The 18,631-nt window shown below is 36.4% G+C and overlaps 1 protein-coding gene across 1 annotated transcript; it reads left to right on the top strand.

Annotated features, from left to right (window-relative positions):
• Positions 1-3,053: 3,053 nt before the first annotated feature.
• Positions 3,054-14,414, top strand: LOC592014 (1-acyl-sn-glycerol-3-phosphate acyltransferase alpha). Its single transcript, XM_791557.5, has 7 exons — positions 3,054-3,528; positions 4,544-5,184; positions 7,998-8,128; positions 9,811-9,992; positions 10,818-10,931; positions 12,640-12,712; positions 14,177-14,414. The coding sequence occupies exons 2-7, from the start codon at positions 4,958-4,960 to the stop codon at positions 14,338-14,340; spliced, it is 891 nt and encodes a 296-aa protein (XP_796650.1). The 5' UTR covers positions 3,054-3,528; positions 4,544-4,957; the 3' UTR covers positions 14,341-14,414.
• The last annotated feature ends 4,217 nt before the right edge of the window (positions 14,415-18,631 follow it).

Genomic DNA, 18,631 nt, shown 5'->3' with positions numbered 1-18,631 from the left:
ATCTCGAGGTCAAGTCTTATACATATACAATATTTCAATGCGTATGATTAAAGGTAAAGACCAGTTATGGTCATGCGATTGCATTGTGAAAGAAACGTTGTGGAATCGATCAGAAAAGGTTGATCATCTAGCATCTGCAAGGTTCTGGAATCATCAAAATGATAAGAAATTTGGCCCATTCTTCGTAAAGTTACAAGCACTATACACAGAAAGATGTATACGGGACTACCCTATATCTCTCACAGACCATGAGAGAAACAAATTTACCAAATATATGAATTAGTAGGCGGTTTCCCAGCAAATTTTTTATCATCATGTATTAGTCAAAACTTATTCTTTCACATGATTGGTAATGAGAGCGTCCATTTCATTTTTTGAAATTGGGGCGTTTCCAATACTGGTCTTTACCTTTAAGGTATTATTATGCCCGCATCATTTAAACATGCATGTTACAATACAGGGGCGGATCTAGCTTTTTGCCAAGGGGGGGGGGGGGTTGACCCAGTGGTCAACTCCTAGATCCGCCCCTGTACTATGACGATGAATCTTATTGAAGTATAGGCTATATCAGTGAATTATTGCAACAAGTTTGATGCCAACCATCTTACCGTTTCATAAAGATTTGTTAATATTCAAGTTGTATAAAATAATATGATAAAGATTAATATAATATTATGTATTGTCTAATCAAATCAACATGTCATTTTCGAGTAAATATTTTTAATTCAAATTAATTAATAAATGAATTAGAATAAATTCCAAAGTTTCCTTTTGTATCAAGGCCTTGGATTAAAAAAACACTATAGAAATAAAATTGCATGCAGGACACAAAACATTGATGAGTGTGGACACGGGAAAAGTGAATGATTGGGCATGGTAAATATACGACATCAAAATGACAAGGAGAGAAGATGGGGTATAACAGCAGCCGTGTTCACACGATGGCAATTTTGGTCAGGGTTAAGGTCGTGTTTAGAGCTAGCGTAGTGACCGTCTGAAGTCTGAACGATAGTCGTGTTAGCAGCGCCGACCTTTACATTGACTGGTTTACTCCTGGATTTTTCCGGGAGTAACGCGCTTACACAACTGGAGGGTAGCGTAAGTTGACCGTGTGGATGCTCTTAGGCTGCGTTCATGCTTAAATTTTGAAGGCAGAATGAGCGATCTGAAACGCTCATCGTAAACGCTCATCGTGATCGCAGTTCCACGATGTAGTGTTCATGCTTACTTCTCTGGCTCCCCCAGGCAATTCTCAGTGTGTGGCCTTAATTGGTCTTCCAGCTGGATTCGCAAACCTTCACTGTGCATGCTACGTAGACCCACTAGAGGTCAGTGCGTTGACCCCATTTAAACGCGTTTACAAATTGTAAACGCATCTTTTTGTGAGTTTACGATCGGCGATCGTGATCGCCGTTTTTCGGTGATTCTACAAAAGTGAGCTAAGACGCAACCGTGTTTTAAACTAAACGCGTAACAGATGCCTGATTCTGGCCGTCAAGCATGAACGCGCCCTTACTTGGCACTCGGAGTATATAGAGGGTTGAAAGTGTGACGTCATAAAAAAAAATTGTTTTTGTTTGTTGTTGAATTTCTCAATTTTTTCTTCATTTTCCCAAAGAGCATCAAAAATAATGTCCAAATGTCGAAACCAACTGAATATGTTAAGTATGGGATGAGATATGATCATCTGAATAAATAGATTCCATAAAGGAACTCAGTGTTATATTGCTCTGGTTCATAACATTACGAGCCAGAGCAATATATCTTCCAAGATAAATCAATATTTACAATGGAATTAACATTACTTAAATTAACAATAAAATAAATGTTACTAACATAACTGAACAAAATAACATTACATGAATTACCAAGAAGATGAAACCTCACTAACATTACTAAAGAAATTATCATAACTTTCCTGGGAAAGTTCACATGTTATATTAATATTAGCAACAATTAAAAAAAGACATTATGTGGGCATTGTAATACAAATTCAAACTTATTTTATTGTTATTTTGGGGGAATAGATGAGTTTTTTTTTAATTCTCTTTGAAAATGTCAACGGTGGGCGAGTCCTGGATATGGGCGGGGAGTGTGTTCCAAAGAATGGGGTCACAGACTGAAAAGGCCCTGTCATCATTGCGGATGATAGTTCAATAAGTTTTTGTTGTTGGAAAAGATACGTGACAAACGAGTATTATAATATAAAGAGCCCCTCTGTATATAATATGGTATATGAAGAGAGAGTTAACGAGAAAAACAGATGGGGGCAGATACAGGGAGAGAGAGAGAGAGAGAGAGAGAGAGAGAGAGAGAGATTATGCTGATCCAATACACCATTTGCCATTTCAATGATTAAAAAAGAAATAACACTGCGAGGGTGGTTTATAGGCCTATGAATAATTCGATATCATGGTATAATATTATGTGGGTGTACAGGGTAGGCTGCAATAATATTGGATTGAAAGAGATTTGTAATGTCTGTTTGGTATGAGAAACGACTATAAATATATCTCAGCTAATCAGGGCGTAAATATTCTCCCCAAAAATGAAACGCCGATAACATTACAAAATAACAACAACTCGTCAGCAAAATTAGAGTGCACTCCATCGTCGCATTATCTCGATGTCTAGCTGTCCCCCACACCCCAAAAGACATGTGTAGGACCGGTCTAAGTCGAGAAATGGTACAAAAACAGAATTTCTCCCTGAATGAAGTTCCAAATGTCAAAAGTATAAAAGGCCTTCGTTTCGAGGCCGACCTGTCGACGAGTAGTCATGACATCATGTTTACTTTTCTCCGACTGTGCGACTTGAAAATAATACCCCTGTCGATATCAAGGTTCATATTTACTATATACCTTCAGGCTAAATGAGAAGGAAAATTACATGTTTTACGATCCTATTATAAATCTCATCCCAGTGCAATTTATTTCAAATCTAGCTGTGGTCAGGTGGCAAGCTAGGTGAGCCGTGACCTTTATGCTTATTGGCTCCGGTCAATTCGCGCTCGAGCTCGCAGGCCGTGTCATATGCCAACTCGATCGAGCGATTATGATAATATTTCGCCGTGCCAACATTCATCGCACGCCCCGGTCGCACGCACACCCGCCTTCGGTATAGTGGCACTGTACGTCAAGTTCTATGTCGTAATGCACGGCGCAGCATGCATCAGCTGAGTTTGTAGGGGTGGAAGAAGAAAAACGTGTATGGTGTCCTTTGTTTGTCCTCCTTGGTTTTATGTCTATTTCGAGCGCGCGAACCATTTTTTTCACAGTTGAGTTGTATGCTCCGAGAACACAACATTCAGCTGGTCGTGTTTGTTGGCAAATGTACTTGGACTCTGTAAGCATGGAGCAATGAGTCCACGTTTACAATCATCCATTTTCTCAGCATCTTTGTATAATGATCAGGATACTAACACACGTAGTAGGATATAACAGCTGATACAGGATCGCTGATTTCATGGGTATTTCGATCAACAATTTTCCGGATGACACTGAGCACCGCATACACCAAGGATATCAAGTAATGTGTTATTTCTCATGATTGTTGTATTCTTCAGTTCATTGACTAATCCCGTATTCCCTGTTTACAAGCTTACTTGCTTACTAAGAGTATCCCTCCATGTTTATGTTTATATTATTATCGAAATACAATATGTGTTAATATTATGTTATACTTGTTATTTTTTAAAGATGGACAAATAAATTGAATTGATATTTGAAGCACTGTTCAAAGCAACATTTTGTAAATACTTTTATATCAGAGTTACGTTCACTTTGCTATATACCATTCTACCACAAAACGGGTGATTACTGCATTATGAACGATTATTGGTCAGATATAAGAGACATCAAAATTATCGAATATTATCAGCATGATCAACAATAGGACATTGGCCGCTGGTGCTTTGTTTAATCTTGAGTAACCTTTGAAGCATCTCATTAAGATATATTCAAGCAATCTCAACTCCATTTGAGGTTATTAAAGGTGAAACGGAGCACATCGACCCATGCCCTCGTTAAGAGGGTGTATAAGCGTTCATTTTATCTGCGTTCTGTGTGACGCTGTTGACAATTTTATAATATGTCTTCGTTTTTGTTTAAAGAAATATATTCCAAACTGAATGCAGAGCGTACATCACGCTTCTCTATTCCTTCTCTTTGTTGCAGCGCATAATTTTATAGGGACACATTAATTTTAATTTATATGCGCTATATCATTATTATTTTGATGTCTAATCTTTTCAAGCACCCCTTCCCCTTGCTCTTAATATTATTTATGAGATCATGGTTCTTAGATACTATGGTCAATTGGTGCATCAATTCCTCAGAAATCCAACACGATTTTTGTTTGATACCTGCTCAAGAAAATAACAACTAGCTAGGCCTGATGCTCTCTTTGGTTGCTTGATACGTTGATGTGTATATACGAATAAAATTCGAGCATCTGGTTGAATTTCCCTTCGTTTTTTACAGCTTCCTAGAGAAAAAAAGACTATGAATGGTAAATTTGACTTCCTCTTCTTGATATACTACAGATTCCACTGTGACTTCCGGTCTACGGATGAAAGCAATAACTCTGACCTGGATCTCCTTCAGCTGAACTAACGTTCCAATCCACCCATTCAAGAATCCAACCTGGTACTGTCCAAGACATCGCACCGTTATAAAACCACTGAGCGTAAAGCAACAGAGGAGCTCCGTCTCTGAAATTTTGTAAAGAAACAGTTCCTTTCATCGAGGTCACAACAGCGTTTGATTACCGTGCTATACCATAGACATAACCGAGTTCTTCCTTACACAACGCACACAGCGTGAGTGCGAACTTCCGTAGCAAAACAGGTGCCTAGGGATGGATATATTATAAAGGGGAAAGTGGTCAAAACGTGCGTGACTCTCTAGCAACCTTCAGACCTGAAGCTGGACAGCAAAAGGCACAGTCCACGGCAGTAATGGAGGAACAAATTGTGTATGAAACTACGACCCACTCGTCGCCCGGGTCGACGTTGAAATTGACTGTGTTTCTTGTCGCGGCGTTGGGTATGGTGTATTTGATTTCAAGGAGCAGATGTGGGGCCTTCTACGCAAGGTATATCACCCTCATCGCATCGTATATCGTGTTTGGTTTGCTGTTCGTACCAATCCTCATGCTCAACCCCGGCAGCCCTAAGAATGCTTGGTGAGTCATCAAGTCAGCTGTAATATACTTTGTCTGATTAACAATAACATATCACACGGTCGATCAGACTTTTGACAGATTAACCCAATGGCAATATACATGTAGCTGCCATCACCAATTAAAAATAAATGTACACTTATTGCTATGGCGTATACTTCGTCATCGGACCATGAATTCCATGAGGTCTCTTGAAAATGCCCTCGGCTTGATTTCTCGAAAGTCTTTGCGATCGTATCATATGCATGCTAGCTACACTGCTACATATTAAACACACCCACCAACAACAATACAACGATGTACTACATGACTATGACAAATAGAGTGTAATATTTACAGTAGCAGTGAATTATTGCGTGTTGGCGGCCTACTTATCGGTATATTACTCCATTAGATCATGGAGTTAATAATTAGAATGATAACTCATGTATAATTAACGTGTTACCAAACTAGGGGTACCAGTACCTGTTACACAAGCTTGTCAACACTACGACCTGTAACCTTTTAAAAAGAATCCTACAGCTCTACTGCAAAATGGCCAACATGACTGTATACTAATCAGATAATAGGGACGGCAAGTGTTTTTTTTCATTTGACATGCTAAACAAGGCAAGGAACAGAAGGGAAAAATTATATTTCTATCACTCCATGATATTACACGTACACGTGTAACTATTATAATTACCCGACATACACTTAAGTGTACACGGACATATGAGTATCACTTTCATTGCCGTAAGCAGGGAGGTGAGACTTTAACTCACATGCCCTGCCGTAAGCCTACGGAATCGAACGGGGTATTGTGTCAACAATATAATTATACGTTGTGTACTTTTCGGATTTGGGTAAATATATTCAGGCTTTCTACGCAAACAACTGCATTCAAACACAGACCAGACTGTTTTCCCCTTTAGGGACGTCAGATCCGGGTAATTATTGTGCAAACGATTTGTGCAAACATGCCACATCTCATTTTAGGAATAATCTTACACACATGCATGAATGTTGTAGTTTAGTACATGGAGTAAGAACGTTTTCATGTCCATTATGCATCATGCAGATCAATTGTAAATGTTACGTATAGCGAAAACCACAAACAGTTGCCCAATCAATAATACATCAGAAATGACCCGAAGGTAAGTGCCGTCTTACACAATGACGAAAGGTTACTGTCGGGTCATGAGAAGGCCTATGTAATTTAAATGCATTCTTAAGTTTCTAATCATATGCAAGCATGCTAGGATGCCGAATAATGCTTATACAAAGTCATGTACATAAAATTATTTGATAGATATTGGAACTGTGAACCGAATACATAATCGTAGAATGTGTGGAATCTCTGGAATGAAACAATTACAGCTATCGTTTTCATGTTTTATGCTATTTGCTTTAGGAAGGGAACGTACATACATGTACAAGAACACTTTAGCAACGCCAATTTTATATTGGATTTTTATTTAGAAGTACATGTTTTTCACTTGAATGTGTTCCTACCTTGCTGTTTTTATTTGAACATAATTTCAGACTATAACTTCTAAGTTTTGCTTAATATCCCCAAGGGCATATTCTACATTCGAAAGAGAGGAAGTTTGATGACATTTCCGGCTTTTTGATAGTCATGAACAGACTTCCGAATGGCTTTACGGCAGCCTAAAACATGGGCACTGCCTAGTGCCTACCCTCTGTAACTTGCAATGGAAGACACAATACAATGTACATGCACTACTCCTTATAAACGTTGACCCTATGTCCCTATTCCAGTATTCAGTGATATTTAAATGAAACCTCATGCCGAAGAATAAGTGTAGGTATTCTGAAAAATGAGATGTATTCTTGCCCTTTGATGTGCAATATTCCTTACAAAAATGTGTACGAGAGATATATAAATGGTGGGGAATCTTGTAGATTATTGGGCAAGAATATAATATATTATCAGAATAAGTAAACTTAGTTCTCGGGTGAGGTTTCCGTTAATTATATGAACAATTTACAAAAAGAAACATGCTTGTAGGCTCTGGCATGTGTAGCCAAAGTGTGCTGGCCTATATTTCCCTGGTGTAGCAGAAACGCTTTAAAATTTAAATACAAGTCATTGTACACAATGTGTCCCGTTTGTAAGATATTACAAGGAAATACTAGGAGAGCAAACTCCTTTGATAGATAAAGAGGACAAAGACGTATAGTATGGGTGATAGGTGATGCGACCTTAAAAGTAAGATCGCCTTCTTGTATGCCCATCAACATCAGTCGCATAGGGGTCTTTCATCTGCATTCTACGTTCTTATAATCATTAGTAACGTCAGTTCACATAAGGCCCAGCTTCAATTTCCATCATAATGTTATTTCATGTAGCCTTATTCTCTTTCTAGGCAGGGTGTTAGGCTATTTTTGTTTTAAATTTAAAAAAATAGCGTCCTGCTCTTTTGAAAAATAGGAAGGAGGCCCTTTTTTTCTTCTTCTTCTTCCAAAATGGCCGCTCGGTACATTTTCCCCGACCGTCGGGCCATTTTACAAGATGGCCGCCAGCATTAAAAAAAAAAAATCAGTAATTGATCATTTTAGCAGTATGTTTTTCATGTTTTTATTCATTGAAAAAAAAATGAAAACAAATAAGGTGGCCCCAAAAAGGAAGCAGACGGGGACACTAAACATGATTTTTTTTTGGTTAATGGCCTTAGGTGAATCTATTCGTGAACCCTTTGTCCTTCACCCTTTTATCCTTCAGAAAATTCGATGTTCTTCTATAATTACAAATGATTCTAACAAAATGCGCAATTATAGAATTATATTTCTTAATGGTTTCTTTCAATCATCAGGTGGTTAACAAAATACGGGAACATTTTCCAGCTACCCCTGTGTCGCCTCACCATCAAACGGAAAGGGTGTGCATACCCAGAGGGACCGTTCGTCGTTGTTTGCAACCATCAAAGCTCTCTTGACAGCCCAGGTAAGTCCGTGAAACATTTCTACATTTCAAAACCTGTGACGCAAATTATCTTAAAGGTATAGACTAGTTTTGGAAACGCCCCCTCTCAAAAAAGAAATGGAAACTCTTATTACCAATTTTGTAAAGGAATATTTTTTTACTAATACGTGATGATACACATTTTGCCGGGAAACTACCTACTAATTGATATATTTGGTAAATTATTATATCTATCCGGACTTGATAGATATAGGGTAGTCCCATATACATCTTTCTGTGTACAGTGCTTGTAACTTTACCAATACTGGGCCAACTACTTATCATTTTGATGATTCCAAAACCTTTCAGTACACACCAATATTTATGTTAGATGATCAACCTTTCTGATCGATCCACAACGTTTCTTTCACAGTCTATACATTTAAAGATAATTTTGCCAGCAGTGGTTATTTTTAGAATGTAGTAAAGAGGAACATGTTTGTTATTGAGATTTGGAAATCATTAAGCCTATCTGATTAAGCTTATCTCTTCCCCCCCCCCCCCCCACCGTCTATCTTGCTTGCTGAAAATCACAAACAATGGAAATTACTGAACGCAGAAGTTGGTATTAAATGGGACTACAAACTTTGAAGATTATGGTCCAAGTTTTAAACATTATTTTCCGGTTGAAATTCAAAATATGAAAGCAGTGAGAAAAATAAAATGAGAAAGTTAACAAATTATGAATTACATGTACTATTAGCATATTTATCACAACTCTTTCTCAATGGTCTCGATAAAGAGAGAGAGAGGGGGTGAGAGAGAGAGAGGAGGAATAAAGAGAGAGGGGGAGAGAGAGGGAGAGAGAGAGAGAGGTGAATAAAGAGAGAGAGAGGGGGCTAAAGTAAAGGGGAAAAAAGAACCAAGGATATTGTTATCCTTCAACATGTAATCGAATAATCGATCGGGATTCATGTCTGATTATATTTTCATGTACGCATCAGTTTCAAGTCGAGAATCGCAATGTTAACGTGATTATTTCAACATCTGAATGAAAGCTAGAATGCACTAGCACTACTTTCTTGTTTGAAATACTTATGATCTCAATAAAAAAATCTTTACCTCCGAAATGGTCAGCTGTCAGGATGTGACCCGAATCACCTGACTTGAATGAATTATAGGAAACAACCAGGTATAGAGGTGACACGTCAAGAAGGTCAAGATTCATGTATTGAGGTCAAACTACATCACAGTTTTACTTTTAAAGAGAAGGTCGAGTTCTGGGAAGAGGTGAAAAATAACTTGTGAGCGTTATCTTTGTATTACGCAAGTGTGGAAGAACATCAGATACAAATCGTTCCCTGAAATTGAAAAGCATGGCTCTTCAAATGCCTTCATATTCTAAATATGGTATGTATAACGTCATACAAATCGGGACGGATTTTTATGCCACATGTTCGTGTAGTCCCATATACCGGTACATCTGTTTGTGTACATTGCTTGTAACTTTACTAAGATTGGGAAAAATTTCTTTATCATTTTGATGATTCCAAAACCTTGCAGTACACACCAATACTTATATGCTAGATGATCAACCTTTCTTTCACAATGCAATCGCATGACAAGAACTCAACTTTATCTTTAAACATAATCTACCGCCAATGCAAATGTTCTTTCATGACGATGAATAATACTGAGTGGAATTAAATCTTTTCCGATTTCAGTTATAATGCACGACGATATTTGGCCTGGAAACTGCGTGGTGATTATGAAGAAGGCCATGAAATACACGGGTCCCTTTGGATTGTGTCTGATACTCAGTGGTACCCTATTCGTCGACAGGAAAAGCTCCGCCAGTGCGAAGGACATGTTACGTCACGCCGTGGATGCAATACAAAAGGATAAGGTTGGTGGAAAATCGTAAACATGCATGGACCTCGTGTGTATGAGAAAAGAGAGCACCCCCCCCCCCTAATGTACAAAAGATTATACAGACTCAATTATGACACAATATATGCAGAAGCAACCTCTTAAAAACGGTTGAGAAAAAAAATGTTTCGGGGGGGGGACCCTCTCTGTAAGAGATTATACAGACTCAATTGTGACACAATATATGCAGAAGCAACCTCTTAAAAACTGATGAGAAAAAAAATATTTCGGGGGGGGGGGACCCTCTCTGTACAGCTGATAAATAAAGAAAGACCCCACCATGCAGGCTTCACGCATTAATAGTGTATTTTCATTACCTTTCAAATACATTTACAGTTGTATGTTACTCACTCACTCAACCAATCTCCAATAAACTGATAGAGAAACTATATACTGGGGAAAACTGGGGGAAACTTTCAGCGCACCGTCTCTTTAAAGCAGATAAAAGAGTAGACGTTCCCACCACATCAATACTAGGAATTAAAGGGAATTCTTTGTAATAGAAATATTTACAGACTTTGTAAAGTAACTTTCATATACTATATCACCACTACAGGTTTAGCTCAATCGATGCTGCATTCCCAGACGTTAATAATATGCGATTTGCAAATAAGGGTTTAAAAAATCTCAAATTAGTTGAACAAATATAGTCTATGTATTAGAGTGCCATTTTTTAATTATGCATGGTGAATAAAATATCCTAAAACACAGCTAAAATGAACTAAAGAACCAACCACTTGAATCACATAACAATTTTCTGTACATACATGTATATCAATCTGTTATTATTCTTTTCTCACAGCGTCGTGTTTGGGTGTTTCCAGAGGGAACTCGAAGACTGATGACGGAAAAACAATCGGAAGAACCACTGCTACCTTTCAAGAAAGGTGCTTTCAATTTAGCTGTACTTGCTCAGGTAAGAACAAAAAATCAAAATATGAATAGCTAGAGCATAAAGTCACTTCCGAAAATAATTCCAATACCTCTAGAAATCACGTTCGGATTATTTTTAGAAGGACTGCTTGCTTCACAATGTTCAATTCAGTATGTGATAAACGTTACGTCTCAAATGACATTTCATTATTCTTATATCCTGAGTAAGCATATTCTTAAATAAGTTTTCAGATCGTTTCCATATCTCCAAATAATATTCCAGCTGAGTACTAGTAAAATCTCTAACAATATTACATACATCTAATATAAAACAATTATACTAAAGGAATGATCATTAAAGGGACATGATTCATCAATATGAGGTTAAACTTCGAACTAAATTTGTTTGTAATGAAATGACACGACCAAGTAAATAAGAAAAAAATGCTGCAATTATACAAATAGCAGTTCAAGCAGCATAAGCATAAACAATGAATTTATTATGAGCATCGAAACTTTACTATACATTCTAAGAATCCTAAGAACAAACCGTTTTGTCCCTTCGTTAATCCAAATCACATATATGTAATACGTCTTTCTTAAATTACACAAAGACATCAAGTCTTCAACTGCCGTTGTTTTGATAGACAAAGGTGTGATTCAATAAATGAAAATGTGAGAATATGTCCCCCAAGCTATCACTTTCTCGATTTAGTTGCCCAAACCCTAAGAAAACTATTTTGTTTGCTAAAAAAAAAAAGTTTAAAAACACCAACAAATCATCACGGAAGAAAACCAACATTTGTGAATGTGAACAAAACGAAACTGCAGCGTTCACAGTAATACAAGCACCAACTGTACTTGTGAGGCCCAGCAAGTATTGAATGGAATGATTTCGAAGCATTTGGGTCAAACTTATTAAATTCCACCTTATCTGAACAAAACATCTCTGTACTCTGTAGATATGAAAGTATTATGTTGCATTTATAAAACTATCCATTCATGTTAAAATGTGCATTTCCCACATATGTGTTGCCATTCAATCTGGCTGCTACGTACAAAATCTAAAATATACATCTGTAGATATTGTTGAGGAAAACAATCATGCTACCGGTATTCATTACAGTGGCCTGAACTGCGAGTATAAATTTCCAGGAGTTTCTTTAATAATAAAATATAATGCAATATTTATAAAGCGCATAATGAACAAAAGTTTCTCTATGCGCTTAATGTCTTCAAAAGAATGTTAAACTCATTAATATTGAATACATGTACGTGTATAAACTATAATACTTAGATTACTTTATCCATGATCAGGCTTATTGCTCACTTTTATATTGTTTCATTGCTTTGTCTTCTCTGTATTTATATAATTGTCATGGGTTTTTTTCTTCGGTGGCAGCACCCATAATGTAAGGCTCATGCATGACTTTTACTTTTTTAAGCTGTCTCCTAACTCAAATGTTATTTCGTGATATGTTCAATACAGCTTTGTAAATGTACTCTTCATAAATGAATGGAATAATATCAGCTTTAAGTTAACACTTAAGTTTCGAAGAGCTTTGATCATTTATTTTAAGTGTTATAAAGGGTTGTCTCTTCAGTACATTACAACTGCTTTGTAAGAGAGCCCTGTATCAAACAACAGACAACTTAATGAATAGTAAAATAATGATACAAACCAACAAGCCTTATTATCTAAAAGTCATGACTTTCTTACTAAAAGTAAGTTTATTTCATTTCATTCCCAGGTTCCTATAGTGCCAGTTGTATTGTCATCACAAGCAAAACTCTTTAGCTCCAAAGAATATTTATTCGAACCAGGTTAGTATTATAACAGCAAGAGAGAGAGAGAGTGGTTAAAAACAATGTATTTGGTTAGTATTTGGTAAATCTGTTAAAGGTACTATGTCCCATTTGCAGGCCCCAAAAATGAAAAGGTTAAATTCCAACGGCATTTGAAAGATAACACTTATTTAGAACTTCCCTAAAAAAAGGGGGCTTGAAAATGTCTTTAAGTGGGGAAATAACAACCGTTAGTTGTTGAATCGACTTAAGAGCTATGGAGCCAGTAAGTAATAGTCTTGATTTTTTTAGACCATTGTACAGAATGGCCGTACGTTTTATGCTGCGTAAAGATTCAATCAGTTTAATTTTGGCCATTACAAGAAGTGGATTATTGATGTAGACAAACGCTAATGTACCCTTTAAAGCTCATTTTATGTATGTTATTACCAAAGAAGAAAAAAAGCTAGTCAGTCAGTCACTCAATAGTGTCTGACAGTGAAGTCTAGCAAGTAAACGGTTTTCCTTGCATAATTTGAATATTAGGAGACTGCTAACGTTTAAACTTCACAGAAAGGACATACATGACATATTTATATTTCCTGCAAAGTTCTACATAATTTGATGTTGGCTGCAAAAGGGACATAGTATCTTTAAGGCTAGCTGCCCTTTATGGTTAAAACTGTTCAATAATGATAATTATTACAACGAAAATGAATAGTGGTAGATCTACAAAACTGTTGTAGTGGTAACAATTTACAATAATATTGTTGACATTTGATGATGATCTTGATAATGATGATAATCACATTAACAGCAATAATAATAATAATGATATTTATAAAATACTACTTCTAATAATAATAATAATGATATGTGCTCTTAAAGGTAAAGACCAGTATTGGAAAAGCCCAAATTTCAAAAAATGAAATGGAAGCTCTTATTACAATCATGTGAAAGAATATGTTTTGAATAATACATGATGATAAAAATTTTGCCGGGAAACCGTCTACTAATTGATATATTTGGTAAGTTAGTTTATTGGTGTGTGAGAGATAAAAACGCACGTGTCGCACACGTGTGTGTAGTCCCATATACTTCTTTCTGTGTACAGTGCTTGTAACTTTATGAAGACTGGGCCAAATTTCTTAACATTTTGATGATTCCAGAACCTTGCAGTATATGATCAGCCTTTTCTGATCGATTTCACAATGTTTCTTTCACAATGCAATCGCATGACCATAACTGGTCTTTATCTTTAATTATTTACCACTGACTCAACTGGGAGTGTCATAATTATGAATCACATTCCAAGAGACTTTCACAACTAAATTAATGATGTGCCAAAACAAAGAACAATATTGGCAAAAATAAACCATCCAATGAATGTTTTCAGAAGGTTTAGGGCAAAATATGGGATAACTGATGAAACGTTTAGGGTAAATAATACCGTACATGTATATCACATACTTTTCTTCCATTTTTTGCATTTGATTTGATTAGGTGAGGTAACGTCAACGGTATTGCCTCCTGTTCCTACAACTGGCTTGACGTTAGATGATGTTACGACACTCTCGGAAGAAGTTCGAGCAAAAATGATAGACGTGTTTGTAAATCAGCATGAAAATGGACACGTTGTAACAGGAGGTGACGAATCCAAAAATTGAAAATCAGTATTGCTTCATTAAAAAAAAAAACATGATGCTTGAAATAATGAAGGAATTTGCAGGGTAATGGATTACGAAATACATGTACATGTACGTGCAGATGTATCGTGTTTCTTTACATAATATCTTTTCATATAACAAGACTTTCTGAAGAAGTTCAAGCAAAAATGATGGACGTGTTTTAAAATCAGCGTGAAATGGACACATTATAACGGGTGACGAATCCAAGGCTTGAATTTCAGTATTGTGCCATTGAAGAAAAAACCGATGCTTAAAATAATGAAGGACTTTGCAGGGTACCGGTGATGAATTATGACATGCATATGACATTTACATCATATCATTTTATAGATAACGCATACAATTAATAACAAATTTGTGCACATCAAAAGTCTAGTGCATTAGAGTTACAATGTGCTCCGACTTCACTTGTGGTAATCATGAACAGGGATGGCGCTTTCCATAATTCGCACCGACATCTGCAAGATGCATGCACCCACGTACTACGCACCTGTGTTGGGAGAGGCAACTGTCAAAAAAATGTCATGCCTTGTAGAACATGACCGATGATGGATTTGAACCCGAAACTTTTCCATTGAGAGACTATATTATTAATATGATGATGTATGTCGTGCACATTGCTACGAAGATGTTTACTTATTCTTAGCAATAGAAGTTACTGCGCAGTCGGAGTTATGGCGAGCCGTGTTTAAAGTGCTCCCATCATACATTTCTCTGTTACATGTATGTAAATTTGTTTATTAATGAATTCAATTTTACTTTATGTTGCCTACTCCTGCCGTTCAATTGTGGGGATTTAATGTATGGGGCTATCGTTGGTTTGCAATATTTGTGAAATGTTTAAGCTGAAATAACAACTTCCAACTCCATCAAATTGCTTTCGATGACGATGGCAGTGCTATCCCACATCACATGGATTCCCATTCATTTTTGAGTGTGTGTGCCATATATTTGTACCAGTTATCCAACTGCCTATTATGATCAATAATTTCACGGACCATTTTTTTTCTTCAAATTTATTATGGCAATTGGTATTGGTACCAGGATACATTCATCATATTCTGTATTATAGTTTAAGAGCATTTTACCAAGTACCAACATTAGGCTAAGTACTACGAACAAAATATGAGGAATCATATAAAGTGAGAACGAGTCTACCTGTAAAATTATTACCGGTACATTGATTAAACAGTTGAACAACCAAAGTAGAATTAGACCAAAGAAGGCGACTATTACGGTGCATGGATTACAGGATTTAATAATTGAGGGGGGGGGGTCACATTGTATAGGTCATTTTTGTATTGTAAACAAGTTTGTATTTAAAGAGAGGGTTGAGTTATGGGAAGAGGTGAAAAATAATGTGTGAGTGTTATCATTGTTATTATGCAAGTGTGGAAGAACATCAGATGCAAAATGTTCCCTGAAAAGCATGGCTCTTCCAATGCTTTCATATTCTAAATATGGCATGTAACAATATAAAAATCGCGAAAGATCTTTATGTCACTTGGTGTTGTGTTGCCCCATATCCATCTTTCTGTGTACTATACAGTGCTTGTAACTTTACCAATATACTGGGCCCAATTTCTTATAATTTTGATGAATCCAGAACTTTGCATTACACACCAATACTTATATGCTAGATGATCAACCTTTTCTGATCGATTCCACACCGTTTCTTTCACAATGCAATTGCACGACCAGAACTCAACTTTATCTTTAAGTGCCTCTATACAAATTATTTCATTCACCACAAGGGCGGATGCATACATTTGGTTACATTATTAAAATGGCCCATTGAGCATTTTGTAATGAATTAAACTATGAACCGACTTAAGTATAAGGTTGGCTGAATAACAGTATTCTTATTCATTAGCTTCCATCATATTAAAGAAAAAGGGAAGGTAACATTACATTTTGTGATCTATAAATGTTCAAACAAAATGATCTGTGAAATACAGCTAAACTGGTCTACATGTATGTAAAGGTGCCCGTTTTTTGACCGTTTTTTTCTGACTACCTCGTGAAAGCTTACAAGACTTACAGAAATCCCCCACAGTAGTAAAATGCTACTAAAATTGAATTGTCATGACAGTAATACTTTGTTACCTTTAGATAAATGTATATACATGTGTACCCTAGTTATTGGACTGCCATTATAGTATCGCTATGTTAGTTGACGAATGACGCTTATTGCATTGCAAAAAAATGTATGTAAAGTTGCCGAAATGTTAACAAAAATAAAGATATAATACGTATGTATAGTACTCTATATTGTGTTTTTATTTTTGATATTGGAGTGAGCTGTACTGCAAGAATTTTGTTGCCTTTTATTTTTCTTCCGTTTCTCAGTAGTTTCTCTTTATTTAGGCAGAATGTTATGTTTGTTATTATGTTTCAGGTAGCCATGCTTATAAAGAAGTTGTAAAATAAAAGTACTTTCAATGCAAAGATTGAAAATGACAAGAAATATCAAACCGGTTTATGGTGAGATGGAGGAGACATGGAGAAAATGAGAAACTGAGAAAGAGAGACAGAGAGAGAGAGAGATCAGAGTTGTATTGAGGAATACAGAGAGAGAGAGGGGGTGTGTGAGAGAGAAAGAGGGGGGGGGGGTGAAAGAGAGGTCAGGTGTTCAAGGAACATCAAGGGATGGACATTAACATTATTCTGTAAAATATGTATTTAAAAAAAAAAAATCAATAACATCCATAAGTGACTTGTATGCAGTTCAATTTTCTTAGCTGTATACAATTCTAAAATTAAAACCAACTAGACTTTAATTCGTCACTTAGATGAATTAGGTGATACGTATGCTGATGTGTAACATAATGAAGAACGCATTTTCACGATTTCATATTTCGTTATAAAATACTACTCCGATTATGGTCTATCCCTGAGTCAATTTTCAACTGTGTAGGGCAGAGGGAGACAGAACAAGAAAATAAGAGGGAGGCAAGGCAAGAGAGAGACAAGGGAGAGGGTGAAAGGGTAGAGAGAGACATGCAGAAATAGACCAAGAGAAAGAGAGGGTCAGAACATGAGAGGGGAAGGGAAACAGAGCAAGAGAGAGGAGAGAGAGAGGGATGCAATTGAGCACAATGCCTTCCATATTTCTAGCATAAATAAGCTCTTGTGAATACTGATCATGAAAGTGTTGCCGATAATCAAAAGACAATAATGTTCATGAATACGATGATGACGATATTAGAATGATGACCATGATTAAAAGTGGCACAGCGCACCCTTCAGGTTTTCGATAGAGGATTAAACTGTTTTTATACTAAACAAGCTTAAAACACTTTTGTTATAAATATTACAAAATGTACATAGTAATTTATTCAGCCCTGATTTAGTATAACATATGAGTAAGATATTAATTTTCCATAACCCAACATCTATGATGTTAAATCTAGAAATGATTGTTAGTATGCATGGCAGTGAATGGCCAAACGATAGAAATTGCCTCGAATTTCTTTGGATTAAATTGTTATACATATAAATGAGACAAGCTGAGATGATGCAGAGAGAACGGGGAAGAGTAGGAAAGAGAGAGAAGCAGAGACAGAAGGAGACAGATCAAGAGAGGAAGAGGGAGAGGGAAACAGTGAGAGGGAGAGAGTGAAAGTGTAAGAAAGAAGGAGAGGAAATGCCTCCAGTATTTCTAGCATAAATACCCAGGCTCCTGAATAACGATCATGACCGTGTGCCGAAACTGCCGATGATGATATAATGATAATGTTCATGAATACGATAATGACGATATTGCTGATGATCATTTGATCATGATTAAAAGTGGTATAGCGCTCCCTTCAGGTATTCGATTGAGGATTGTTATATATGATAACTGACATGTCACCTATGATTGAATTTTTGACTATGATAATGTTAAATAGTCTACATAAATCTTGTGGAAACTTGTCTCAGTTACAACATACTCAAAAATCAACAACATCCAAGCATAAATAACGGTGATATCACTCACAAAACACAGAAATGTAGAATCCAGATTTGAGAAAAAGTCATCTCCCATAGGGATTACACGCAAAAAGTAATAGATTAAGTGTAAATAGGGTTGTTTATTACATTATTTGCGATTCTACGTGTTTTAATAATTAAAGGAAATGGTACAGTGAAAGGTCAAAAAGAAAAAAAAAAGTAAAGAAAAAAATAGTTGAAGACGCCTGGACTCGAACCAGGGATCTCAAGGTCAGAAGTCAAATGCGTTACTGATATACCAAAACATATCCCATATCGATTACATGTAAACGGA

This window comes from Strongylocentrotus purpuratus, unplaced genomic scaffold (genome assembly GCF_000002235.5).
Source record: "Strongylocentrotus purpuratus isolate Spur 01 unplaced genomic scaffold, Spur_5.0 spur5_scaffold_4, whole genome shotgun sequence".
NCBI lineage: Eukaryota > Metazoa > Echinodermata > Echinoidea > Camarodonta > Strongylocentrotidae > Strongylocentrotus > Strongylocentrotus purpuratus.
Note: the sequence above shows the minus strand (reverse complement) of the source record. Positions and strands in the feature narration are given on the sequence as shown.